General features: G+C 36.1%; 1 protein-coding gene across 1 annotated transcript in view; it reads left to right on the forward strand.

The window, feature by feature from the left end:
- The window catches only part of LOC145682422 (uncharacterized), a 190,315-nt gene that overhangs the window by 60,428 nt on the left and 101,950 nt on the right, over window positions 1-27,937 (forward strand). The window contains exon 4 of the mRNA XM_081754052.1: window positions 26,339-26,450. Within this exon, the coding sequence (XP_081610178.1) occupies window positions 26,339-26,450 (112 nt within the window). The remainder of the gene's footprint in view (window positions 1-26,338; window positions 26,451-27,937) is intronic.

Here is a 27,937-nt window from a genome sequence, read left to right on the forward strand (position 1 = left end):
AAAACCGGTTCCGGAACCGGATCTGTTCAGACCCGAAAACCGGTTCCACCAGGAACCGGTTCTGGCCATCCCTAATTATCACTACAATGCTTGACCACTATTCTCCAACCACCTTTCTTGTTCGACCTAATCCCTTATTATCTCTACCTCTTCCCTAAAATGTAATTTTAGTTAAAAGGGTGACTTTTCAACTCCATTCAAGATATCTGAACGCAATCGCAGCAGTTTTTAAACACGCCACAGCAGCTGGCTTTCAGGTAGGGTTGCCAACTGGCCAGTTTTTCATCGGCCTAGCCGAAGATATTGATTAAAGCCGGTGACCGGTACAAACTTCTTGCCAGCCCTTTATGATTTTTTTTTAAAAAATTGTGTGTAGTTCGAAACAATTTCACCTAGTTCGAATTATAGATTTAAAGAGTAACCTTTCACCGTCTATGAACGATTAATATAGTTTGTTCATCTGTTTGGATAATTTTTAAAGAGATGACAGGGACTATATCAGGGAAGTTTTGAAAAAAGAAAATAAATTTTATACATTTATTGGGTGTGAAAAAGAACTTCTTAAAGCAATTTCCTGTAGTTGAAGTATAAGTTTAAAGAATAAATTTTATTTTTTAAATCCAAAATTGTAACGTAAAGATTAACATACTTTTGTTAATATGTTTCGATAATTTTAAAGAAGTGGCAGTTACTGGTAAATACAATAAAATGATCAATGCCGATTTCAGTTTCTCGTTTATAGCAGAATGTATTGTATCTATTAAGCTTATTAGTGAATGTACGAAGGATATGCAGAATACAGGAGCTAATGCACTTTTGTTCACGATTGTACATTTCCTTCCCATGAATGAGTCCGAACAGAGATGCTTCACACGTAGACCTATATCATACGAAATTTTAAGGGGGGTGCCGTTTTTTTTTATTTTCCAGAGTTGGCAACCCTACTTTCAGCAGTAGTTCTAACAATGGGAGAATTATTGGAATCCTTGCATATAAATTCCAAATGACTGCTTTAAACTGACAGTCGAAATTAAGGTTTTCTGATTGCATTGAAAAATTAACGAAAGTTTTAGGTAGCACGTCGTAGTGTACGATTCAACGTAATGGCGATTTTCAGCAATGCCACGTTTGCGCACACTAAATTCTGTTAAGGATATGCTGTAAAAACAATTTTTAGAGAATTTTTTATAGCTGATAATATTTCATGTGGTATTGTTGTTTCCTAAGCATAAGGAACATTCGGAGATATATTGTTTCTTATGGGACGCGAAGGTGTGGAAATAACTGTGGTGTGTTACTAAATAACTTTACTTTTGATAAATTTATACATCTGGTTTTAACATAAATAAATGGCTGCAAATGTGGACTTTGTGGAAATTGTTTACATTCGCGGGTGGAGAGCAATTAAAACTATCAGTTTACACTTACATTTGTAAATTGTATAAATTAATGCAAATATAGGCGTTATTTTTCAATACGCCGTCGTACTGAACTTAACCTGACATGAGTACCCGTTGTTTAACCCTTTGGAGACAGGGTCGGCAAAGTGACGCCCACTTCCTTAATCCTCTCCTGTGTGAACACTAAATAAGATATCGGGGTGATTTTTTCTATGCCAAATATGGTTGGACCATAGTTTTTTTTCCTGAATGTCGAATTTCCCTCTCAAATTTGAACCCAAAGTAAAAAATTGAGAATTTTCGAATTTTCTTTCTTTTTTTATTATTTTTTTTACAGTATAACTTTCTTCGTTTTAAAGAGACTTACTTAGGATTTGTCCACTTACTTAGTCTTTACTTACTTAGTCCAACATCAGTCCTTACTAAACAAAAGCAAGAACAGATCGTTACAATTGGTTAATTAGGGGGCTCACGAAAAATTCGAATTTAGGTACTAAACCTTGATTTTTTTACTTCTACATTTTACCTTAATTTGTTACCATAATCTATTTTTTGTTAATTACAAGCTTTGTTTCTTAGATATCGACATGATACTTGTAGGATTATTAGTGTTGTACCAAAGTTTATTTTAACCTTCATCCGCTCGCGTACTACCAATTCACGTTTCCGCTCGCGCTGACGGCAATTTGGCCGTCATCAATTATTTACTATTTTCAGCATTGTGCATGATGCAAAGTTTATGTTTTGAAGTAATTGGGTTTAGTAAATTAAAACAAATCATTGTTGATCAAAATTACATATTTAAATTAAATTACAACACTGCTAAACATGAATGAATACACAGTGAACAAAACACGAAAGAACAGAATCTAACCAAACCAATATCCACGTCACTGTCCTCGTTGTAAGATTGCTGGTATTTATTCCAAGTAGTTGTAATGATTGAGTGCTTTCTGCACAAGTTTTTCCACAATCTGTACATTCAAGGCGGGGTCTAAGCTAACCAACATCCATGTTACTGTCCTTGTTGTGAGATTGCAAGCATGTATTGCAAGTAATAGTAAGGTTCGAGTGCTTCTTGCAGACGTTTTTACCACAATATTTACATTCAAAGCGAGTTCTGTTGTTCCTTCTTGACCCGCAGATGTAGAAAATATCTCTTCGGATTGCTTGGACTGGTTCATCATCGGTAATTTACTTTCTGTATTGTGCCAAGAACACCAGCAAATCTTGTGGCAACGTTTAGATTTTAGAACGAGCTTTCGGGTTCTTTTTCAATAGCTGTAATGTTAGCTCGTACACATACTGTCTTCTTGTATTATTTTTGATGTTAGGGCAGTTAAAAATAAAACTGCCAATGAAAAATAATGAAACTTTTACTTATATTTTTATGTAAATGCGCAACAAAATATTCACATTTTCGCTCGCACAAACGGCAGATTAGCCTGACTTTCGGGTTGTTTTGAGCCAGACGTTGTCACTGGTTAGACTGCAACCACACATAATTTAGAAGGCGAGAGTGTAAATAGACAATACACACACCTCCAGCCCTAATCATAGAGCCCTGGGAAGAAAGGCACAGAAAGACTAAAAATGACGGCCAATTTGCCGCGGGCGCAAGCGGATGAAGGTTAAGATAGTTTCCGTCTGTCTGGTAGCAGTGTTTCCAACCACAGAAAATGTTAATACCCAATTTAAGGGGGAAAATTCAGGAAAAAAATCCCATTTTTCCTCTTATTGGCTACATTCAAACAAACGTATCAGCAACTGAAAACCTCATCCCTGGCCTATTCTATGCACAAGAGAAAATTTCAATTGGATAATTAGGGGAGGTATACAGTTGAGGTTTACAGTAGACCTTGTTCAATAAGTGTAAAGAAAATTGTGACTTTTTTTTTTTTTTTAGCTAAAATGAGATTTTTTAATGACATGCTTAGTTTATTAGATATCATCATGATACTTCTAGGATATATTAGTGGAGTACCCAAGGCTATTTTAAGATTGTTTGCGTGTGTCTGGTAGCAGTGTTCCCAGCCACAGAAAATTTTAATTGCTGATTTTAGGTGAAAAGTTCGGAAAATGTTCTACTTTTCTCTATAAAATTTCCCTCTTGTTGCTACGTTGGAACAAACTTATCAGTATCTGAAAGCCTCATGATTGTCCAACACAACGCACCATCGAAAGTTTCAATAGGAAAATTAGGGAAGCTGCGACACGTAAATGGCTGTTGATTTTTGCTTCTGAGACGGAAAAAGTGTCAAAATTTCGTATGTATGATGAGAGATTTTTTTTCTTTCTGTCTTTGTATGGCAGCCAACGATTTCATATTTTCACTGTGTGTTGTAGACACACTAGAGAATTTTTTGAGGTGACTTGGACCCATGTAGCGACAATGGTGCCAGCTCAAAAAATCTTAAAATTCAGTTAGGGATTTTTTTGTGAATTTTCACTTCTACACTTACATCCATAATTTCCCTCCCTTTGGCAACACTGCAATCAAACTTACGCCAATAAATTGCCACATCCTTCTTCTGAAAAACAAGATATCACCCATATCAATCGAGTTAATAGTCTTTGAGTTATAATTAATTAACTGAAAGTCTACGAAAATGACTCTGTCTCGAAAGGGTTAAATCAAATATATTGATGCTAATTGAGTCTGTAACACATTTTTGTATAATTAATTATTTCATTATCATTATTTTCAGGTGTTTTGAAGAATATAATGCAAGCAATATAGCATGTGCAAACGTAACGAGTGACTTTGTTGCACCAGACGTTTCTTTACCACAGACATCATTACCAGGGTCTAATTTCACTATATTGTCACAAGCGTATCAGGATTGGATAACTGATACTAGAAGTGATACTGTAGATTGCTCACACTTCAATGAAGTTGTAAACCCAAAAAGTAATGGACATGTTCTGCAAAGAAAGAAATACCGTTGTCGAGTGTATGGAAGGTACCTATTAAATTCAGGATCGCATGCGCAACATACGCAGATTCATGAGGACATTCGCCCGTTTTCTTGTTCACATTGTGTCAAATCTTTTAAACGTTTGCGCTGTTTAGAGAGACACAAAAGATTGCACTCTGGTGAAAGTCTGTTGGTTTGTCACATTTGTCAAAAGAAATTCATCCAACAAGGACATCTTACGCTTCACATGAAGATACACGTGGGTGAAAGAACATTTCCATGTTATTGGTGTGATGAAAGGTTTTCAAGCCAACAGCACCTTGATGCTCATTTGGACCAATGTCACGCGTGAGGAAAGAAGTTTGTTTGTGGATGGCGTAACCGAGGTTTTACTGTAAAAGATAAACTTGGTGCTGATAGAAAGGAACCAGATAAAGTGTGTTTAATAGGTTTATTACACGTTTTTTAAAGAAGTTTGAGTGGAATAATTTGCGCATTCCTTTAAAAAATTGTATTTCCTTTTCATTTTCCAATAGTTGCGCAACACATTGGTCATTGTCATTTTGCCTTTATAGCTTAACAGTGATTTATACCTGTACTATCTTCGTTTTTTTTTAGCCCATTGATTTATATATAGGGTGACCATAAAATTTTCAGCTGAAAACGGGACAGGTACCGGCTTTTTAAAAATCTGAGAAATCGAAAATAGATCAGTATGTAACAATACTATCAGTCCTCTTTACCTTAGCAATACTACTACATTATATTGTAATATAACATAATATATATGAACTATAAACAGCATTTAACTTACAATATAGTAGGACATGATGCAAACTGCATTTGCCCCTTTGCCCTATGTCGAATCCTTGATATTAAGGGAACCATTCACGCACACACATGCATGAAGAAACTATTCAACTTGCATGAAAAATGATAAAACCATAGGCAAGTTGATCGTGGTAGCCTCGTTCATGCATGTTGAAAGTTTTCAAAATCTTCTGTAAACTTGCGTGATGGTTTTGCTGTTCTTCATGCAAGTTTATCATGTATGTGCTCGTTCATGCATGTTGGTTGTTTTATATTTTGGTTCGCCAATCACGACAGCGGAAGAAATCACATGACTCTTTATTCAAACTAAAATCCGATTCATTCTTCTAATAAGTTGAACAGCCAATTGGCGCGTGTGTGGGCAAAACATTCTTCCAACATGCATGATGAAACAAATCTTTCATGTAAGTTGGTGTTACAAGTGTGTGCGTCTATGGTTTCCTTTACATTGGGCGAGAAATTGACTCTTGAACTGAAAAATGCCAGAAGTATTTCTCAGAAAAACCTATGAGACTTTTAGACCTACCTTTGGTCATATCAGCGCTCTGATATCAGAGCTCCCCCTCTTGTCTGTCTCTTTGTTACAGGGCGGGGTCAAATAATTCGATACTTATGAAAAACGAAAGACATGTTGAAGTTTATTCAACAAACAAGCAACTGCTAAAACCTCTGCTGCCTTTCGAGCAGTACTGCGTTGTATAGATCATGTTTAATGTAGGGGATTTCAGTTCAATTCTTGCCTCTTTGTTATTATTAATACCTTTATAAGGAGTAAAGATACTGGGTTTGTTACTTACTTCTTTGACTTGCATAACACGGGGCAAATGCTGCTTTGGGACTGCCGGGACATACCCCTAAAACGGGACTGTCCCAGTCAAAATGGGACGTATGGTCGCCCTATTTATGTGGGGATTTTTTTCTTTTCTTTGAAATAAACTTAGAATTTTAGTGATATGATTTCATTGATTTCTTCGTGAAATCTATTTAAATATCTCGTTACTGTGAAAATTGAATTTTATTATATACAGGTCTCCTGGGAGGAAGTGGCAATGCTTTGAGAATGGGTGATAGTGTGGCAGTATGAGTTATTCTAAGCAAAATAATATTTCATGTGAACATGGTCTTATTCTCAACAGTTTGAAAGTTACGGGTTGGAAACCATTTTTGACCTTAGGTTGCTTATTGTTCATCCTGTGGTTATTCTACAGAGGTCAATCATAGGATACTTGAAAGGTGATGGAATGACCTTTCCAATGCTATACAGCATGTGTCGTTGGAAGGGAAGTTATTGAAGGAAATTTGGGAATCAGTGTTGTCATCCAATTCCCGTGAATAATCTTAACTTTCTCCAATTTCCCGTAACTTCCCTTCCAAAGGCACCAATGCTACATGTTGCATACCGTTGGAAATGCCATTCCATCACCTTTCAAATGTGCTGTGTTTCATCTCTGTAGAATAACTACAGAATGAACAATAAGCAAAATAAGGTCAACAATGGTTCGCAATCTGCAGCTCTCAAATCGCTGAAAATATGTTCATATGAATTTATTTGCTTAGAATCACCCATACTACCATTTTCCAAAGTATTGCCACTTCCCCTCGGGACACACTATATAATTCTCCTTCGGTGCGAGCGGTCCCGGGTTTGATTCCCGGTAGAGATGCTCGGTCGAAAAAGTGTAACACGTTTATCAGGCCAGCCACCTTGAGTGACGTTTTTCCTGAGTTTCCCTCATTCACACCAGGCAAATGCCGGGATGGTACCTAATTTAATAATCCGAGATCTCTTCCTTCCTTCCCTTTCATCGGATAGTGTATCGTCAAGGGACGACAGCCCAGAAATCTAATTCCTAATCAAAATTTAATTTAAGTGCTATTAAATTTATAATAAAGAACGTAAATTCATTTTGAAACAACAAGGGACTTTGAATTAGACGTGAAGAAGAAGGCAGTACAATCAAACCATTAAAATTCAATAACATACGAAGAGAGAAAAAGTAAATGACTGGGCCAAGACTTGATTCTGGGATCTCATACATACCGTGCCGATGTGTTAACCTCTATGCCATCCAATCCGCTTCCCAGAATAGCCACACACACTGTTCTGGGAAGCGTGTTGGGTGGCGTAGTGGTTAACGTATCGACATGGTATGCCGGAGATTCCGGGTTCGAGTCCCCGTCCAGTTAGTCACTTTTTTTTATTCTTTGTATGTTATTTAATTCGCACCTATAGAGGATCTAGTGTGCAAAAAATTCGGTTCTTCCCTCCTCTCATTGATATACATTAAAATTCATGTTCGTTTTCAAGGAAACATAAAACTGATTCCCTATAAATTTAAGGGCTGAAATATCAAGATGGCATCAAATTTTTGTCGAATTTTCGTTTTATCATAGTTTAGCTGAAGAAAAAAGGCATATGTAATAGTAGTGGTTCAAGAAAGGGTATCAAAACAAGACGCATTCCGCAGAGGAAATAAATGTATAAGTGAACCTCAATTGTATTCATTTAGTATGTCAACTAAAATTGACATAGAATAATGCTTCAGTTAAGTATGTTATAATTAATTATTTCATAGTAATGCTGTCATAGGTACGAAACACCATACGGTCACCGCTGCCAAATTCGGACCTGCTTTACTGATTCTAGGTGTCGTTAACTCCGCATTTCCATTCACTTGCCGAATTGTGTGGGTGCTGTTTTAATTCGTAACCTTATACTATTATTCTTAAACGAAAAACTTATATAATGAATATGAATTATACACGTGCCGACGAGAGAACAAACCTTGTGCCCTCCACCTTTTCTCGTACAACTCTGAATCAACAAAATATATGTCAGTTTTGGCAATTTCCGCACTTCCTATAGTATCAGTATAAACTGAAATAACATTCCGTTTATCTCAGCAGAAGTGTGATTAATGTTCTTATTGAAATAAGGTATTTCCGATGTTGGCAAAAGTTTGTTCTTTCATCAGCAGGCGTATATTTACCGGAAGCGTAGTTTAGTTTTTTTTTACGTCATTTATTATGTAAACATTTTATAAGAAATGTTCGTTACATTGTGAAACAGTCAAGTGATCAACAAGCACATATTTGCGTTTTTGTTAAAGTTATTGTTTTACAACACAGTCACTCGGAGCGCAATCTCAGCATAAGTATTTAATATTCTGGAGATTTACAGAAAAGTTTATTGTTTGATGAAACTTTTTTTTTTTTTTAACTTTAACGGATACTGACTATGATGTTTGGAGTTTATAGACAAGACGTTATTTTAGTTTTAAAGCTAATCAAGCAGTGGCGTAACTAGGAGGGGCAACCCTGGCGCCGGAAGGGGGTCGCAAAACTGGCCAAATATTCATTTTTACTGTAAGGAAAGGAAAGGAGTTTAAGCAAACCAAAGATCATAAAAAAAAACTACCTCAGAAACTTAACAGGACAACAACGACTCATCAACCATAGGATCATATTCATAGAGCATAAGTTACCTTCAAAGTTATCTTTTGAGGACATTGTAAAAAGCTTTGCAGCCAAAAGAGCCCGCAAAGTTAAATTTTAGTTCCAGCTTTTTGTGTTGTCATTTAACTGTGAGAAAGATTTAAGAAATTTGCAAAATGTCCGAGTATAATATTCGAGACAACAGCTTGACTATTTGTCATTATTAAATATTCTATTCTAATGCAACAGACTGTTGATTCATTGTACACATATGCACATCCCGATATAATTCCAAAAACATTGTGATTTGCAGTTATTACGATAAGACTATAAGAATATGTCAAGCATACTACTCTCAGATTATTTGAGGATCAAATACTAATTAGTTTGGTGTTTTGTCTTGTACTAAAAATTAAATTATGTACTGCAGTTCTGAAATCAAGCTTTACCATTTGAAGAAAAAATGGAATATTAAAATTGCTGTGTAATGTCAATATCAGATGTGGTTGCGCAGCATTTTGGTTTGGTTGGTCAGAGGAGGGGAGGGGGACGCTCAGGCGAATCCTTGGGTCATTCCTAGCCTAGCCTAGTTGCGTCACTGTAATCGAGACAGCTAACGATATAATATCTGATAACACACCGTGCTACCACAGAAGTATCTTGAGGTTTTATACTACAGTGAAACCTCCCTTAACGGACACCTCTATAATACGGACAGATTTTTTGTCCCGGCAAAAACATATATTCTCTTACGGAACAAAACCCTCCCTTTTACGGACACACTCAGATACGGACGCGGACAGTCATTTTCCCCAAAACATTTCAATAACCTCTTCATAACGGACAGAAATTATTCTCGGTTCTGCGATACACAAACACACAACATACATGTTTCTTCTGCAACCGTACTGAGGATTCTCTGTGGACACTTGCTAGAGAGTTTTATTACCCTTGTAGAAGAAAAAGCATGCATTTTTCGCTAAACAAAAGTTTAGCCCATTAGTTAACTCCTAACGCATCTTTTGAGAAGATTCTGAGAATTTGAAATAAATGAAAAATGCTTACAGTGTGATGATATGTACTTAAGAAAATTACCATACACGCATTATCTGTTGCAGTATACGAATATATTAACACATCCCTCAGCAATAATATTATTTAACAGAAATGAATTTCTCCTTCATCCTTCCCAGTAACTTAAATACGTACTAAATAGAGTATTTTCATATTGAATTTTACGCATTTACGTTTATACAAAATGTATTTCTGTGTATTACTGCATACAACTATCGTGAGAAATTTAATTTCTGTAACCTCTCTGTAACGGACACCTCTCAGTAACGGACAAAAATTCATGTCCCATCGGTGTCCGTTATTCAGAGGTTTCACTGTATTACTTTTGCTGAGATTGTTATCCAGAGTGCCCGTGCTTATGATGTAATACCACGCCATTGAAAGAGTGACTCAGAAAATTAGGCTTATGTACAAGACAGAATTTCGTTTAGACGATGAAATCTGTCAACACAAGATTTACATAATGACAAAGTTCATTATGTAAGTCAGACTGTCTTCAGCACATAAAACGAATTTGCAGACAAAATTACATAATAATTTTTAACATTTTAGAATAGATTTTTTTTAACCTGAAATTATGTGAAGGAATTTTTTCCTTGTTTTGTTTATGTTCTTTGATAATTAATATTAAATTTGAAGTCAAAGTACAATAAAACTAAAGTTTATAAGTGGCCGGTTACACTATTTGTAATATAGTTGTTTTATATCAGTTTTATAAATGTTTTGTAACAAATATTTGTTTGATATATTGTAAAAAAGAAAGTCAAAAAGTAGAATAAAGTGAAGAATTAAGAACCTATTCGAAATTTTGTATTTGAAAATTATTTCGTTTTACCTAATGTTTTCGTACACTAGAACAACTACGAGTCGAAGCAGTAAGAATACTGATTCTGTTTTATTTACTTAAGCTTCAGATGTGGCTGCTATAAAGCCATGACCAATGTAAAAAATGGGAAGAAATGTGGAATACTTTCCTGTATTCATTTGTTACATTAAGTTAACAAACTAAAATACTTTAATTTGAATAGTCGATCAAAGGCTTAGAACTTGGAAGCGAGAACACTTCCAACAAGAAACAAGTTATGCATCAAAATATCATATAGTCAATTTCGACTCTGCTATTTGCCTGGGCTGCACCTAAAGTAATGGGAGCACTGTTGTTATATCGTGTGTATTAGGTAGGTATGGTGATCTCCAACAATTTCCGGCAGTCGTAAAGTTCGAGGGGGGGGGGGGAAATCCTGTATTGTGACAAACTTGCTTATGCTTGTGGAGAAGCATGAATATGGTTGATATTCACTCGTTAAATGGTGTTTTTTTTTTTAACATGACAAAACAAGAGCAAAATTTGTTCAACGGGGGCCGCGGTGGCTCAGTGGTAGAGCGGTCACCTCTGGTGCTTGGGGTCCGGGCTTCAATCCCAGCCCCCGCCAAGTGAACTTTGTGGTGGACAAACACCGTGTGCGTGGGTTTTCTCGGGGGTTCTTCCGTTTTCTCCCTCTTTATTCATTCCACCATTTTATTCATCACTCATCATCACCGTCTCCTTTAGCCTAACTGGCATAACCGTGGGACTAAAAGTCAAAGATTTCATTTCATTTCATTTCAAAATTTGTTGAACAAAATTAAGTTGGAAATTGGCTCGAAGTTCAAATATTACTTTTGCTTTTTGCAGTTCAAATTGTTCAAGTGGGCCGCTGTGGTTCAGTGGTAGAACGTTCACCTCTGGTGCATGGTGTCCCTTATTTGATCCCAGCTCGCGCCAAGTACACTTTGTGGTGGACAAACACCGTGTGCGTGTGTTTTCTCGGGGTTCTCCCGTTTTCTCTCACTTTTTTCATTCCACCATTTCATTCATTACTCATCATCACCGTCTCTATTAGCCTAACCGGCATAACCGTGGGACGTAAAACTCAAAGATTTTCATTTTGACAATGCAATTTAAGGTTGGGGAGGGGAGGGAAATATCCGAAAAATACATAAAAATGAAAGTGACTACCTTTGTGACTTAATAACCCTTGAACAACCCGAGCGATCTCGATCAAATGTTCAACATTAATGAGGTTTGGGCCTGGGAGTATTTTTATTATTTCTCTTTGACGGTACAACGTAGGGGAGAGAGGTATTTAAAAGTGACCGAAATTGATCGATATTAGTGTCGAATCCGTAGTTTTCGGGGTGTCTGAGATGAAAAGTGACACTTCCGATGCCGTTTAAAGCCAAATTCATCCCACGATAGTAATATTCAATTTCTACCGTAATTTTTTGCCAAACACATGACATAAGAAGTTGTGCATTTAATGTTTTTATTTCAGCCCAGCGAAGCGAGTAATGAACGCTAGTACTAACTAAAATAAAGAGAGTGAATACATGTTATCGTTGTATTTGTGTTAATAGACCTGAGATCAATAGATGATGGGAATATATGTGTTGGATTCCACTTTAAATTGTAGTTTAAATGTTGAACAAGGAAGCGGAACTCCGAAGAAACATAGCCAGGAACTATTAGCAATGTCTGCCAGCATGTGCAGACCGCAACATTATCTTCACCTAGCTACGAAATGTTAGGGGCTACAATCGTATAGTGCATTAAAAAAAAATACAGTAGAGTCCCGAAAACTCGGCCTAATGTGGACCGAAGGGTGGCCGAGTTCGTGAAAATGCCGGGTTATTGAGAATTAGGTTAAAAAGGAATAAGTACGAGTGTTTCCTCAGAAAATACAGTCCTGTACTTGTGTCTATGTTCTGTTGGTTGTTTGAGAATACAACAGAGAATAAACTGCTCAAATACCCTTAAACTAAAGACCTGCACGGGCCGGGCTTGGGCTGGCCGACACTGATTTCTCTTCAGGTCGGGCTGGGCCGGGGCCGATTAATTGCAATTCTTTAATAATTATTGACTTTCGTTAAACGATAATTGGAATAAAGCCAAACGTTGAAGAAGTGTGTCCGTGAAAAACGTTACAAAGAATGCAATAGCTATTTACAGTTTGTGTTGCTCAGCGGCTCCACTTTCACTATAGAGGATTGCAGGCATTGCGCGGTAAATTGAGCTCTGACCTTGACCTTCAATGAACTCAAAATGACAAGGGGTGGGAAAGTTTTGCCCGTCGCTAAACAATATTGCCATCTTCACTTTATGCTAAAAATCAATTAAGTTAGATTTTTGTTATAGGGAATGGAGTTTTTGTTCTCTCGATGACAGGCAAAGTTCTAGAAAGCAATGGTACAATTCGGGAGGCAAGCGTCAGGTTGTGAACCAGTGTTTAGAAAACGTTTCTGAGGTTAGGTCAAATTTAGTACTAAATTTTGAAAAAGATTGGGGCTCGAGCTATTTTTTTTTTTAAATTATCGGGCCAGGGTCGGGCCAAAAACTTTTAAAATTTATCGGGCCCGGGCCGGGCTTGGGCAAAGAATTTTAAAATACTTATCGGGCAGGGCCGAGCTCGGGCCGAAAATCTTCAAATCTTTTCGGGCCCGGGCTGAGCCGGGCCTAGGTACGTTCGGGCTGGATTGGGCTCGGGCCGAAAAATTCGGCCCGTGCAGGTCTCTACCTTAAACAGAGGAAAAATACGTACTTTATGAAGGCATAGAGCCTGTACTATACATGAAAATGAAAATTAATAAATACACACTGTACAGTAATTTAGCTGATAAGACACCTTAGAAAAATACTTGAACAAGTCTACGCATGGGTTTTTTTTTCCGACCTGTCAAGGTGTAACCGAGTTATCCGAACTACCGGGTTATCGAATGGCGAGTTTTAAGGATTCTACTGTAGTATGTTCCTGCACCGCTTACCACACTCTTGCTTAAATTCCAATGGAAGACGTTGGGACCTGTATACACTATTTTGTTTTAAATTCTTGTGAATGCTTTTGTTCGTAAAAATAAAACCAGTACAAATCAAGGGCCGGAGGATCTCAAACATAAACACAAGTGACCGTTTTAAGAATTATGATTACATTGAGGTAAGGATTATTCTATGTGTAAATAAAAATAAATAATCCATTGCGAAATTTTTGCCACTAATTTAAATCCAGTCCGCGTACCAATAAATGGCCGACTGGTCATCTTTAATACAATGCATTGGATATCATCTGCTCTTTTTCAACCTTAAAAATTATAGTGCTGTCTTGTATGAAATATTTAGTGAAATGTGAACGAAACTCCCGTTTTCTCCTATAATAATAATAATATTTCGACCACATAACTGGATGGAGAACTAGATAAAACTCGCCTTTTATTTATATTTTTCAATCTAAAAATATAAAGGATCCAGTTCAGTGTATTTCTAATAAGATTAAAGGAATTCTAATTAGGATAGTTGGCAAGAGCGGACTCATTCTGTAATCTTCTAAAATTCAGTGTTGTTATCTTTGAAATTAAATAACTTGGTCCTTTTTATCCTGTATTGCACCTGTTTTACATACTTACAAAATGTGAGTATGTACGTCGTAGTCTTAGTTTCCCGTATGTATATAGTGTCCTGATAAAAGAATTTACATTATCTTGAATTTGAATAGACCAATTATTTGGAAAAATATGTTGATACCATAAAAAATATTAAGCCCTTTTAAGTTATGAATTCACGTCTAAATACTGCTCATTCAAGTTCTGAAACTACTTATAAGTTATATAAAAATCTGACTTTATAAGGCGTAATCAAGATAATCAAAAAGTACGGTGAAACACTTACAAGGTGTAATCAAAAAATATGGTGAAACATTTACATGGTGTAATTACTTACAAGGTGTAATCAAAAAGTATGGTGAAACATTTACAAGGTGTAATTACTTACAAGGTGTAATCAAAAAGTATGGTGAAACATTTACAAGGTGTAATTACTTACAAGGTGTAATCAAAAAGTACGGTGAAACATTTACATGGTGTAATTACTTACAAAGTGTAATCAAAAAGTATGGTGAAACATTTACAAGGTGTAATTACTTACAAGGTGTAATCAAAAAGTACGGTGAAACATTTACAAGGTGTAATCAAAAAGTACGGTGAAACACTTATAAGGTGTAATTACTTACAAGGTGTAATCAAAAAGTACGGTGAAACATTTACATGGTGTAATTACTTACAAGGTGTAATCAAAAAGTACGGTGAAACATTTACAAGGTGTAATCAAAAAGCACGGTGAATGTAGTTGCACAGTGCCATCTATCGATGTTGTATCCATTTCAACTGGAAGCCTGGTGGTCTAAACCTTTGATACAGTCAGTGTCGAGTTTGAACGAGTTGTGACATGGTAGTTGGCTTCCAGAAGCAGAAGACTGAGGACGTGTTAAGAGTGTCTCTCGGGCGCCAACATTAAGTTTTGTTCTGAATTGCAAAATAAAGTGCCAAAGAAGCTCACGAAATGTCAAAACCAGTGTATGCCGATGAAGCAGTGGCATTGTAGACTGTTTACAAATGATATGAACGATTTAAAAGTGACAAGGAGTCGTTTGAGAACGATCAACGATGGAGACGTCCTTCGACGTCAAAAACAGATGGAAACGTGCAAAGAAATGGCACAAATAATTTCTTGAAACATGCGAATGACTATTCGTGTGCTTTTCGAAGAACTAAACATCTCATATGGGTCCTTAAAAAGCATTTTAACTGTCGATTAATGGGTAAATGGCTTCCTTCTTCACCACGAAACCGCGCCTTGTCACACGTAGCTTTTGATTCGCGAGTTTTGGGTCGAAAAAAGTGTTCCTGTCTGTCTACATCCACCTTACCAGATTTAGTACCATGTGACTTCTGGCTCTTCCCGAAAATTAAAACCGTGCTTAAAGGAAAAACGTTTCGACACCATTCCTGACATTGAGAGGAACACGACAGAGCAACTGAACGCCATTCACGAAATGCTTCCAGTCATGGCTTCAACGTTATGATAAGTGCATTGCTAGCCAGAGACAGTACTTTGAAGGAGATTAAATCAAATTCCATGTAAGCTTATTACTTTTTTTCTAATAAAATTATTCACCGTATTTTTCGATCACACCTCGTATTGTTACTAATTTTTGGTAAAATTTCGATAATATATCATTGATTACATAAAACACATTATTTATTTTTCTTTCGTACATTTTATTGTACTACATTTTTAATTATATACAGTCTAAACTTTTAGTTAGTTTGAAACTTTCACTTTCTTTTTTTTTTTTTTAAAAAAGAAAAAAAAACAACTTTTAGTTAGCACACACTGGTGTCCTTTCCTCGTATTCTTATGTTGTGTTCTTTAGTCATCTTCTTCGTCTGTCCTATCGAATACTTTGTTCTACAATTTGTATACGTAGTCCGCTTCATTAATCTCGAACCAGTCTTCTTTTCTTATCCATTTTGCTTCTTCGCACTTCCTTATAATGTGTGATGAAGGGACTCATATAGTGTCGAAACTGTAAAACAGATTAGCAATAATAAGTGTTTGCTTTGGTCACTTCTTATTTTTTATTAAAGTAATGAACTCACGTCAATTTTTAATGAAGTTTAGCAATAGTCTCTGTTTATTTATTTTAGTCTCCGTATGTGTGCCACGAAAAATTAATTTGTAATTGGTCAAGTTACACAAACCCAATTAAATAAATAAATAAATAAATAAAAGTTTTGTGCAGCGACCCCAGGGTATAAATTCCATGTATTTTGTTACACAGAATCCAAATTTCGAAACCCCAGAACGATTCACACTGCCAGTTTTGTTTTATGGCCAAAAAAACGTGTGTCCTTCCTTTCCAAAATCGCTCAAATTTTTCGCACATAACAAAAAATTGACAAGTTCAGTCGTTCTAGTGTGTCGAAATTTGTATTGTGTGTAACAAACTACATCGAATCTATACCTTGGGGATCGCTGAACAGAACTTTTTTTTTTCCATAGCTGTATTACGTGTATCTTTTCCATCCAAAATCACTCTTTCGTCCATAAAAGTGAATTGACACAGTCAGTCGTCCTTGAGTTTCAAAATTTGTATTGTGTGTAACAAACTACATCGAATCTATACCCTGGGGATCGCTGAACAGAACTTTTTTTTCATAGCTGTTTTATGTGTATCTTTTCCATCCAAAACACTCTTTCGCCCATAAAAGTGAATCGACACAGTCATTCATCCTTGAGTTTCAAAATTTGTATTCTGTATAACTAAATACATCGAATTTATACCCTGGGGATCGCTGAACAGAACTTTTTTTTCCATAGCTGTATTACGTGTATCTTTTCCATCCAAAATCACTCTCTCGCCCATAAAAGTGAATTGACACAGTCAGTCGTCCTTGAGTTTCAAAATGTGTATTGTGTGTAACAAACTACATCGAATCTATACCCTGGGGATCGCTGAACAGAATTTTTTTTTTTCCATAGCTATATTACGTGTATCTTTTCCATCCAAAACACTCTTTCACCCATAAAAGTGAATCGACACAGTCATTCATCCTTGAGTTTCAAAATTTGTATTCTGTATAACTAAATACATCGAATTTATACCCTGGGGATCGATGAACAGAACTTTTTTTCCATAGCTGTATTACGTGTATCTTTTCCATCCAAAATCACTCTTTCGCCCATAAAAGTGAATTGACACAGTCAGTCGTCCTTGAGTAGAGATGCAAAAAAGCCGGCTTTTTTGAATCGATGTTTTTTTTTTCACATAAAAAGCCGGCTTTTTTGGGAAAAAAACGAGAATTTTGGAAATTTTGGCTTTTTTCATTTTCATGATTTTTCTGTTTAAATAGCTTTCTTATAGTATACTCTAAAGTTAAATAAGATTCCGTGACCTGAATGCCATATTTCGCTCTGGAAATCACCATCATGATTAATGGAGCACATGGTTTATGAATTAAAGTAAACATAAAGTACGTTGTATTTGAGGGCAATTTTAGAAGCTATTTAACTTGATTTTAACTTCTGAATTATCGACATTTTTTCTTCTCTAGATCATTTGTTTTTAGTCATGTGTGTTTCACTTCTTAGAGTTTAGTACTCTAGCTTCTAGCACATAATTAAACTTATGTTTTTCAATATATCCATCAGAGCGTACGTTTTTCAATATATCTGCCACAGCGTACTTCCACATTTCCGTTATACTGTAGCTGTGCAATGATTTAACAATAATCTTCCAGACACGACCTTGAATACCATTTGATAGAAATAATCAGTATCGGATTTAGAAAAATATCTTGGAGGGTTTTTTTCTGAATAATGTTTGGTTTTTCTAACTCTTATTTAAAAATTTCTATCTTTTATTTAGGAGGAGCTTCCATTTAAATATATGGAAGTGCGTCGGGACCGTAATACGGCAAATTGTGAAGGCGTTAAAATATTAAATAATGCTTTTGATAAAGTGGATACTTTCAAATATTTAGGATCAATATTAACAGACGAAAATCATATTCACGAAGAAATTAAATGTCGACTAAAAGCAGGGAATTCGTGTTACTACTCGGTTCAAAATCTCTTGTCGTCGCGAATTCTGTCGAGGAATTTGAAGCTTAAAATATATAAAACGATAATCATGCCCGTTGTTCTGTATGGTTGCGAAACATGGTCGCTTACTCTGAGGGAAGAACATAGACTGAAAGTATTTGAGAACAGGATCCTGAGGAGAATATTCGGACCGAAGAGGAGCGAGAATGGGGAATGGCGGAAGCTTCATAACGAGGAACTACATAGTTTATACGGTTTACCCAACATTGTTAGGGTCGTCAAGTCTAGGAGGCTTAGGTGGGCAGGTCATGTAGCTAGAATGGAAGAAAGTAGAAACGCTTTCAAAGTCTTGACTGGTAGACCCATAGGAAAACGACCATTAGGAAGACCTAGGCGCAGATGGGAGGATAATATTAAGATGGATCTCGCAGAGATAGGAATACAAAGTAGAAACTGGATGCAATTAGCTAAGGATAGAAGTCAGTGGAGAGTTTTTGTGAACGCGGCACTGAACTTCCGGGTTCCATAGGCCATAGAGTTAGTTAGTTAGTTAGTTATTTAGGAGGAGCTTAAGTTTATGAGTATAGGCATAACAAATATTTCGTTTGGTTTTGTATATTCAGCTATAATCTTCCACATACAACCTTGAAGACCATTTTATACTGATAATCAGTGGCGGATTTAGAAAAGTATTTTCGGAGGGGCTTTTCTTATTAATGCTTAGTTTTTCTAAAAATTCCTAATTTTTTATTTGAGGACAGGTTGAAGTTTATGAGTAAAGGCAAAACAAATATTTAGTTTGTTTTAGAAATTCCGTAATTTTGGAGTAGAGGCTTCAATCCGGAATCCATCCCCACCCTAACCCTCTTCGCAAATCAATCACTGCTGGTAATTAATAATAACAAAGATTTAAAAACGATTAGAAAGTAAGTCGGCCAGGACTCACAGTACACGCACTATCTCTACATTCACAGATGGAATTAAGAAAAACTTTTGCCAAAATGGTCGAATGCGTGGTTAAATCCCGGACTTCACGATAGAAGCGCGAAAGCTAACCACTCACTCATGTCTATTGTGCAGTTGTGCTTAACTTAAATGTATTCTCTCTCTCTCTTTCTCTATGGCCACAAAAGCTCTCCACTGACTTCTGTCCTTATCCAATTCACTCCAGTTTCTACTCTGTATTCCTATTTCTGCTAGATCCATCTTAATATTGTCCTCCCATCTGGGCCTAGATTTTCCTAATGGACGTTTCCCCATTGGATTTCCAGTTAAAACTTTGAAAGCGTTCCTACTTTCTTCCATTCTGGCTACATGACCTGCTCACCTGAGCCTCCTAGACTTGATGACTCTAACGAAGTTTGGTAAACAGTATAAATTATGTAGTTTCTCCTCATGAAGTTTCCGCCATTCCCCATTCCCCTTCCTCTTGGGTCCAAATATTCGTCTCAGAATTTTATTCTCAAATAACTTAAGTCTGCGTTCTTCCCTCAGCATAAGCGACCGTGTTTCATAACTATAAAGCATAACAGGCTTGATTATCATTTTATATATTTTAAGATTTAAATTCCTTGTCAGAATTCGCGACGACAAAATATTTTGAACTGAATAATAACAAGAATTTCCTGATTTTAGTCGACATTTAATTTCTTTGTGGATAAAATTTTGGTCTGGTAGTATTGATCCAAGATATTTGAAAGTATCCACTGTGTCGAAAGTATTAATTGACATTTTAACGCATTCATAATTAGCCATAACTTCCTTGTGAACTTCATTGTATGTAGATTTCTCTGCATTTACTCATGTCCCTGCAAGCGTTTAATAAGGCCTCTGCATTTCTTTCAATCGTTCTATCAGATTTACATAATCAGCATACACCATAACCTGGTTAATACCATTCAACTCTAGGCCCTGGTTCTATCTTTGATTTTTCTTATAGCGTACTCTGGAACAAAGCTGAATAATAACGGCGATCACGCATATCATTGTTTCAGGCCAATCTCGACGTGGAAGCTCGCATTTTCCTACTCGGACTTTACTCTGGAATTCATTTAAACACTTAATAAATCTAGCTTTTTCGGTATTCCAAATTCTGTAAGAATGTTGTACAATGTTTCCCTCCTTACCGAGTTGTAAGCCTTTCTAAAATCAATAAACAGTTAATGTACTGGGTAATATATGCCCATTTCTTTTGGAGTATTTGTCGAATGGTAAATATCTGGTCGATTTCGACTAAATTCACACTGATAATCTCCAATAATTTCATCTGCGTATAGGGACAATCTTATTAATAGAATGTTAAGAGAAATGCCTCGATAATTATTACAATCAATTCTGTCGTCTTTCTTGTGAATTGGAACAGTGATTGATTCTTCCACTCTTTTTAAATGAATTCCACGGTTTTTCTTTTTTGTAAAAACAAAAAAGGTTCGTAATTATATGTTAAATTTTCTTGTTAAAAATTTAGAAACCTTCAGCATTGGGTAAACCATGATGGTGGTTATATATTCTACAGCCTATGAAACCATACGCTCAGATGAACCGTCTATTACGTATATGATTCATGAACAGAAAATTCGATACTTTCCCGATTCTGAACAAGCTTAACTAGCAGTCAGTGCATTACAGAATTTGCGAGCTTTACCGATTTTGCAGATCCGAAGCACCTGATAAGTGATAACAGATTATTACGTATGTGATCAATCAGTGAAAAATTTGTTCGAAATATTCATACAATGTAGGGAAAATTAAAGCTTAACTGAAAAATTTTAAGAATGTAAGAACCACCCGAAACGAAGCTCTTGATGTGCAGATTTCTCTCCTGTTTTTCTTTACTTTGCTTCAAAAAGAGGGTGTGTGATATTTTGAAGTAAAAATACTACATACAATTTTGCTACTTATTTGTGTATCATTTTTTAAAGTACTTATTGTATATAAGAGGTTAAAATATTATTACATATATTGGTTAATCCTTTAGAATTCATAATGTAAATATGTTAAGAATTTTAAAAAATCTTTTTGAAATTCATGGTTTATTTTCGAGGTTTCATATTATTATCTGCATCAGCCACTATTTAAATGAGTTCTTATTGTTGTAGAGAGGCGAAACAAAGTCTGCTTTATCAGTTTAAAGCAACATTTTCAAAAAAGCCCAAAATTTCCCAAGCAAAAAAGCGAAGCAGAAAAAACCGAGTTTTTTTTTCCAAAAAAGCCGTTTTTTTTCCGAGCCCTTGCATCTCTATCCTTGAGTTTCAAAATTTGTATTGTGTGTAACAAACTACATCGAATCTATGCCCTGGGGATCGCTGAACAGGACTTTTTTTTCCATAGCTGTATTACGTGTATCTTTTCCATCCAAAATCACTCTTTCGCCCATAAAAGTGAATCGACACAGTCATTCATCCTTGAGTTTCAAAATTAGTATTCTGTATAACTAAATACATCGAATTTATACCCTGGGGATCGCTGAACAGAACTTTTTTTCCATAGATGTTTTACGTGTATCTTTTCCATCCAAAACACACTTTCGCCCATAAAAGTGAATTGACACAGAACCCTGCTGTGTCTATTCTTTCTTCTATCATAATAGTCTTTTAGTTTTCTCTCGTAATAGTTAACGCTCCGCTCAACGTTGTGTGTGTGTGTGTGTTTGTGTGGTTCACCATGCTCGTCTAGTGTTATGCTTCTTGTATGTTCTTCTCAAGAGTAGGTGATGAATTTGAATATTTCATGGCTTTGAGAACTCTCAATGCTAAGTTAAATATAATGTCTGGGATGAAGAAATTCGGAAATAGGCCAGAACTGGTTCCACTTACTCAGAAGCTTCTTACATCTGCTGTCTGCTTACCGTAACTACAAAGCATACTTAGAAAACCTAAGAAAGGAGGAGGCTCAAAAAGAAGAAGTAAAAAAGAAAAGATGGAACAAAACAACAAACTAAGAGAGAAGTGATGGAGAAATTGACAAAGGAAAGATTGGCATGATGAGATTTTGGTCACTTTTTCGTGTGCTTTTTGTCACTTTTCAACTATTTACAAGAGACCAGACCGCTGTGAGTCCTGCTATTGTCATTTTACAATTTATTTCTAATCTTTGTGAATGTGTTTTTTTTTTTCCCTCAATGACCAAATCTTGTTCAGCTAAGAATTGTTTGAATACATGCTTCTCATATTCATATTAAGTTGTCAATTACTCTTTACGTTAAACCGTATAGAAAACAATACTTCTGAGAAGAAATATTGAGGATTATTTCGTTTTCAATCAAATGATTCTACTTCTCTACAACTTCACTAACATCAGTTATTGCAGTAAAGATGCTATTTACAAAGTGGGGGCCGCGGTAGCTCAGTGGTAGAGCGTTCACCTCTGGTGTTTGGGGTTTCGGGTTCGATCGCAGCATCATCAGCCAAGTGAACTTTGTGGTGGACAAACACCGTGTGCGTGGGTTTTCTCGGGGATCTCCCGTTTTCTCCCACTTTCTTCATTTCATCATTTCATTCATTACTCATCATCACCGTCTCCTTTAGCCTAACCGGCATAACCGTGGGACGTAAAACTCAAAGATTTTCATATTTTTAATTTCATTTTACAAAGTGGTAGTATGGATCCACTTTGCTTATTGTATCTTTAACCCTCGCACTACCTACGGGGGGGATACTTTGTACCCACCACGGTATGGTTTTTGGAATTTCTCTTCTAGTCCTTTATTTAAAATTGTAAATATATATATATATATTATTGCTCAACATGTTTAGCTAAAGCGTATACCTTACGGTGGTGCAAATTGAACGTTATTGTGCCTCATAAAATTTGCTTTTTAAGTTACTGGGCACAAAGTATCCCCCGTTGGTAGAAAACGTGACTAACATTTAGAAGTATTACTCATAGATGGCAGCATAATAAATAGTTGTATTCCGTGTACTGTTCATTCCAGTAACTGTAGATTTTCGTCAAAGTTTCTAATTAGTTTCTTTTGGGAGATATATTTAATCTTAACAGGTGGGCACAAAATGACCCCCCCCCTTGGTAGTCCGCGCTACAAAAAATACCTAGGTAGTGCGAGGATTAAGAGATTTCTCAGTAATTTCAGTCACAATAGGCGTTTTTTTTTTTAAGCGAGGGTTCTAATAAACTGAAACTGTTCAGGATTTTTTTTTTTTTTAAAAAAAAAGACGCAATAAACGAAGTGGACCCATACTATCACTTTTAAACAGTGTTAAAAATGCGTTAGTTACTCTCTTTTAAAGAAATACTCTAAAGTTCGTTATTGCATTGAAATTTTCATCTCAGTAAAATCTTAAAGCTTGCATCGAACTGTGGACCGTTTGATTGAACGCATCCTACATTCCAATCCTGAAACTGGTTTGAGATCTTTTTATGTCGCGGTGCATGGACACGAGAGTCTGACCTGGAATTTGACTATGAATCCTGTCCTCATTCACCCGTGCGATTCGTTTTGGTATAATAATAATAATAATAATAATAATAATAATAATAATAATAATAATAATACAGTAGAGCGTCAATTATCCGAACGTCGGTCAACCGAACGACCGCTTAACCGAACTGTGTACTCGCTCGCACCTGTTACTCTCCCACCCTATCATCCATCATCCCCCTCACTCCCAAACCAAGTTTCCCACAGTAGTCGCCGCACTGAGCCACCGCTGGCGGAACATTGCTTCTAATGGGACCTTCATAAGGCGCTGCTGACCGGCCAAGCCGCCAGTCGCTGTGTTTCAACAATCAGCACACTTCTTTTTATGAATAAATTTACTGTACAATACTTCTTTTTGGCAAATAAACATGTACAGTTCGATTATCCGAACAAACCAGTTTTCCGAACACCCATGTCCCCCAATTACTTCGGATAATCGTCGCTCTACTGTATTAATAATAATAATAATAATAATAATAATAATAATAATAATAATAATAATAATAATAATAATTATTATTATTATTATTATTATTATTATTATTATTATTATTATTATTATTATTATAGAAATGAGAAGAAGAAGAAGAACAAAAATGTTCAGGAAAACCTACTTTCAAATTCACTGGTTCCTGAATATTTTAGTTAATACATTTTTAAAATCATGACTAATGAAAAACTTTTCAACAACCTAGTGTATTCTTTTAATGGTAAAATAAAGGAAAATTTCTTCAAGTGTTGGCTTTATTTAAGATATTCTGAATATATTTGTGTGTCGTTATGCCACAACTTGATATGTTGTTTTATTTATTCTGAAAGGACATGAAAATAGACTCGAGCCACGGTGCCTCAGTGGTAGAGCGTTCGCTTCTGCTGCACGGAGTCCTTGGTTCGATCTTAGCTCGCGCCAAGTGAGGTTTGTGGTGGACAAATATCGTGTGCGTGGGTTTCTTCGGGGTTCTCCCGTTTCCTCCCACTTTCTTCACTCCACCATTTAATTCATTTCTCATCATCACCGTTTCCTTTAGCCTAGCCGGCATAACCGTGGGACGTGAAACTTAAAGATTTTATTTTTCATAAAAATAGGCTTTAGTAGTGTATGGTCAATCGTAGGTTATTTTTCTGACTCGTTGACGTCTTTAAATATCAAGATATAAAAGGAAGTGATCTACGTAGTGTAGCTATGAATTAAGGTTACAACCCTTGTAGACGGAGAAGTAAAATTTGCTTTAGTTGGCTATACTGGCTTTGGCTGTCAGCCTTCTTCTTCCCTCTCGCGCCTCTTCTTCATTACTGATGGAATGTTTACAGTAATGTTTACAGTGGCTGCGTCGATTCAGAATACCGCCAAGTACGCTCCGTTATACGTTTTCCCCAAGCACAAGTTTTGGGCAATCCACATACAATGTTGACTTGACACCTAGCAACTTGTTTATTCACATCAAGAAATATCTTGTTCATTACAATGAAAAAGGTCAAGAACAAAGTTGAAATATGGTTCTAGCAGCAAGCCTGTAGAATTCTATGACTGTGGGATACCAAAGCTATTACTCCGACTTAACAAGTGTTTGGGAAATAACTGCAATTACGTGCAAAAATAATCCTTATTCACCAAATACATTGTAGTAGACATTTTGTCAAATACCCATTTTTTTAAAATAAATACTGGCTGTTGTAATTTTCCTTTCCGAACAAGACTTGTACAATGCTGAATTTTGAGGATTTGCTAAACATTTATGTTCATATATGTAGTTTAAAAAATATCTTCTTGTTCACCTTAACCATAGGTTGGTGGGCAACATGGAAATTTTAAAACTTTTCTCCCCTTTGGGAGAGCTGTTTTATACTTTGGTAAGGTCTCTTCTTCGTAACTGCATCTAGGTATTCTATCCTTGGTCTTCCTCTTACTGGTATTCCTTCTACCTTTCCCTCTATCAGCACGGTGATCCAATCAGAGTGCCGAATAAGATGGCCAAGCATGCTTTTTTTTTTTCTATTATCTTTATGATCTGTCGGCCTTTATTAGCTTCCTTTAGTACGTCTTCATTCCTTGTCATTTCAGACCATGAGATGCGCAGCATTCTTCGCCACACCACATTTCAAATGTTTCCATCTTGGATATCAGATTTTATTATTAATGCTCAGATTATTATATTTTTGTGTTAATATTTATTAATGTATTCGTGTATATAGTGAAAGAAACATTTCAGGAGATTTCCGTTACTTTTCAAGTTGTGGAAATTCTTAGATGGTTGTGGATAGTAGTGCAATATAAAATAAACCATTAAGATATGCGAGACAATTGCCTGTTTATTATTATTGATTATCATTCTGATTGAACTAAAACGTCTTCATTTTCTGGAGATGTTGTTATTAAGAGGCCTCATCCCGACGAATTTAAAATGCCGCTAATTTTACAGTAATTATGTGATATCTTCAAGTAGATAAAAGATAATCGAAATGTGGAACAAGAGCACCCTAGATAATATCATTTTACATGAAATACCGTTATCACAACTCACTTATCTGCTTTCGATTTCGAGCCATTTTGAAAATCGGCATTTATTTTCGCGTTTCTAGATGGCTGAAAAAGGAAAGCTACTAGGTGACTTGTGATAACGGTACCTCACGCAAAATAATATTGTCTAGGGCGCTCTTGTTTCATATTTCAATTATCTTTTATCTATTTGAAGATATCACATAATTACTGCAAAATTAGCGGTATTTTAATTGGGCCGGGATGAGGCCTCTTAAGTTTTAAGAAAAGTTTACTTGCTGTATAAGAAATTTATCACTAATGGACGAAACGATTTCTTGATAAAATTAATAGGTCCCAGTCAAGCTGTGGTAACAGTTCGGGTGAGGAGCTATCTGATTCAAATACTGACGATACTAGTAGAAGTCATAATGTTGGTAAAAGGCTTCGGTGGACTAAACTAGAGGTAAGTAAACCAAGGTGACTGTAACAAGTAATGGAACGTATACAACAGTTTTCAAAACTTAACATTGTAGTAACCTTTATGTGTTCCTGTAGAGATGATCCAATACACAGTATGTCGGAAAAATAACGGAATTTCTTAAATTAAAGAAAGAATTAGGTATTTTACTAATTGTAGTTTATTTTATTCAAAATACATCCCTTCTGCATCAATACACTGCTGTGAACGTTCAACCAATGCTAGCATAGAGTTTTTAATGTCCCTTTCTGAATCGCGTCACTGACTCTCGTCACGGCAAACTGGTCGTGTGTAACATTGTAATAAAATGTTTCTTTCGTGGCCAATTTAAATTTTGGGAATAGGAGATAGTCTCACGGCTATACGGAGATTTGTTTTCTAGCCAAAAAGTCACGAACTGTGACAGGTCTGCAGTAAGGTTTGCGGAACAAATCGAGCACAGACTTTCCGTTTCTTTAAATCCTTTGTCAAAATTTCGTAATCATGTCTTTAGTAGTATTTCAGTCCTTCATCATCCAACTCACAGTCGAATTCGCATTGTAGGAGATCATTTTATGCACTTGTTCCACCAATTCATCGCGTGTTTTGTTTTTTGATCTGCCTAGCTTTAGGTCGTCTTCCAAGGACTCAGAACCGTCCGTGAATCGCGTATACCACTCGAACACACGTGTACGAGATAAGCACTCATTACCATACACTTGTTTCATCATTTCCAATACGTATGTAAATGTTTTACCTAGCTTGAAACTAAATGGTCTCTTTGCTCCATCGTGTTTTTGTGACGAGGTGACACCAGATACATTCACGATTCTTGCTTTAATTTGACACTCCCTTGGTGGCTCAGTGGTAGAGCGTTCACCTCTGATGCTAGGGATCTCGGGTTCAAACCCTGCTCCCGCCAAGTGAACTTTGTGATGACAAACACCTTGTGCGTGGGTTTTCTCGGGGTTCTCCCGTTTCCTCACACTCTTCATTCCATCATTTCATTCATTACTCATCATCACCGTCTCCTTTAGCCTAACCGGCATAATCGTGGGACGTAAAACTCAAAAATTTCATTTCATTTTTTTTTTTTTTGACACTCCCTTAATCGGTTCTCATGATTGTGGTCTCGTTTTGTTGAGCAGATATCCAGCTTTCCGGTGATGTGTCGCTTGAATAGATGGCGCTAGTAGTTATCTGTAAAGAAAAAAGTTCCGTTACTCTTCCGACATACTGTGTCCACACATTGATTTCTCGTCAATACTTCAGGCATAATATACAAATGCCGTTCATCGGAATGTATTCTAAGCTAAATTGTTAAATTATTCACATTGTAGAATATAACATTTCAGAAGCAAAAACCAATTACTAAGTACTGGCTAGTACCTGCTATCTTGTTCTTTTCTTTGTTTACTTTGCAACATGAATTCGGTCATGATTTGTGGTAAATTTTTCAAACTCTCTAATAAAAGAAAGAACTCGAACACATT

This window comes from Thermobia domestica, chromosome 3, assembly GCF_964235325.1.
Source record: "Thermobia domestica chromosome 3, izTheDome1.hap1.1, whole genome shotgun sequence".
Classification (NCBI taxonomy): Eukaryota; Metazoa; Arthropoda; class Insecta; order Zygentoma; family Lepismatidae; genus Thermobia; species Thermobia domestica.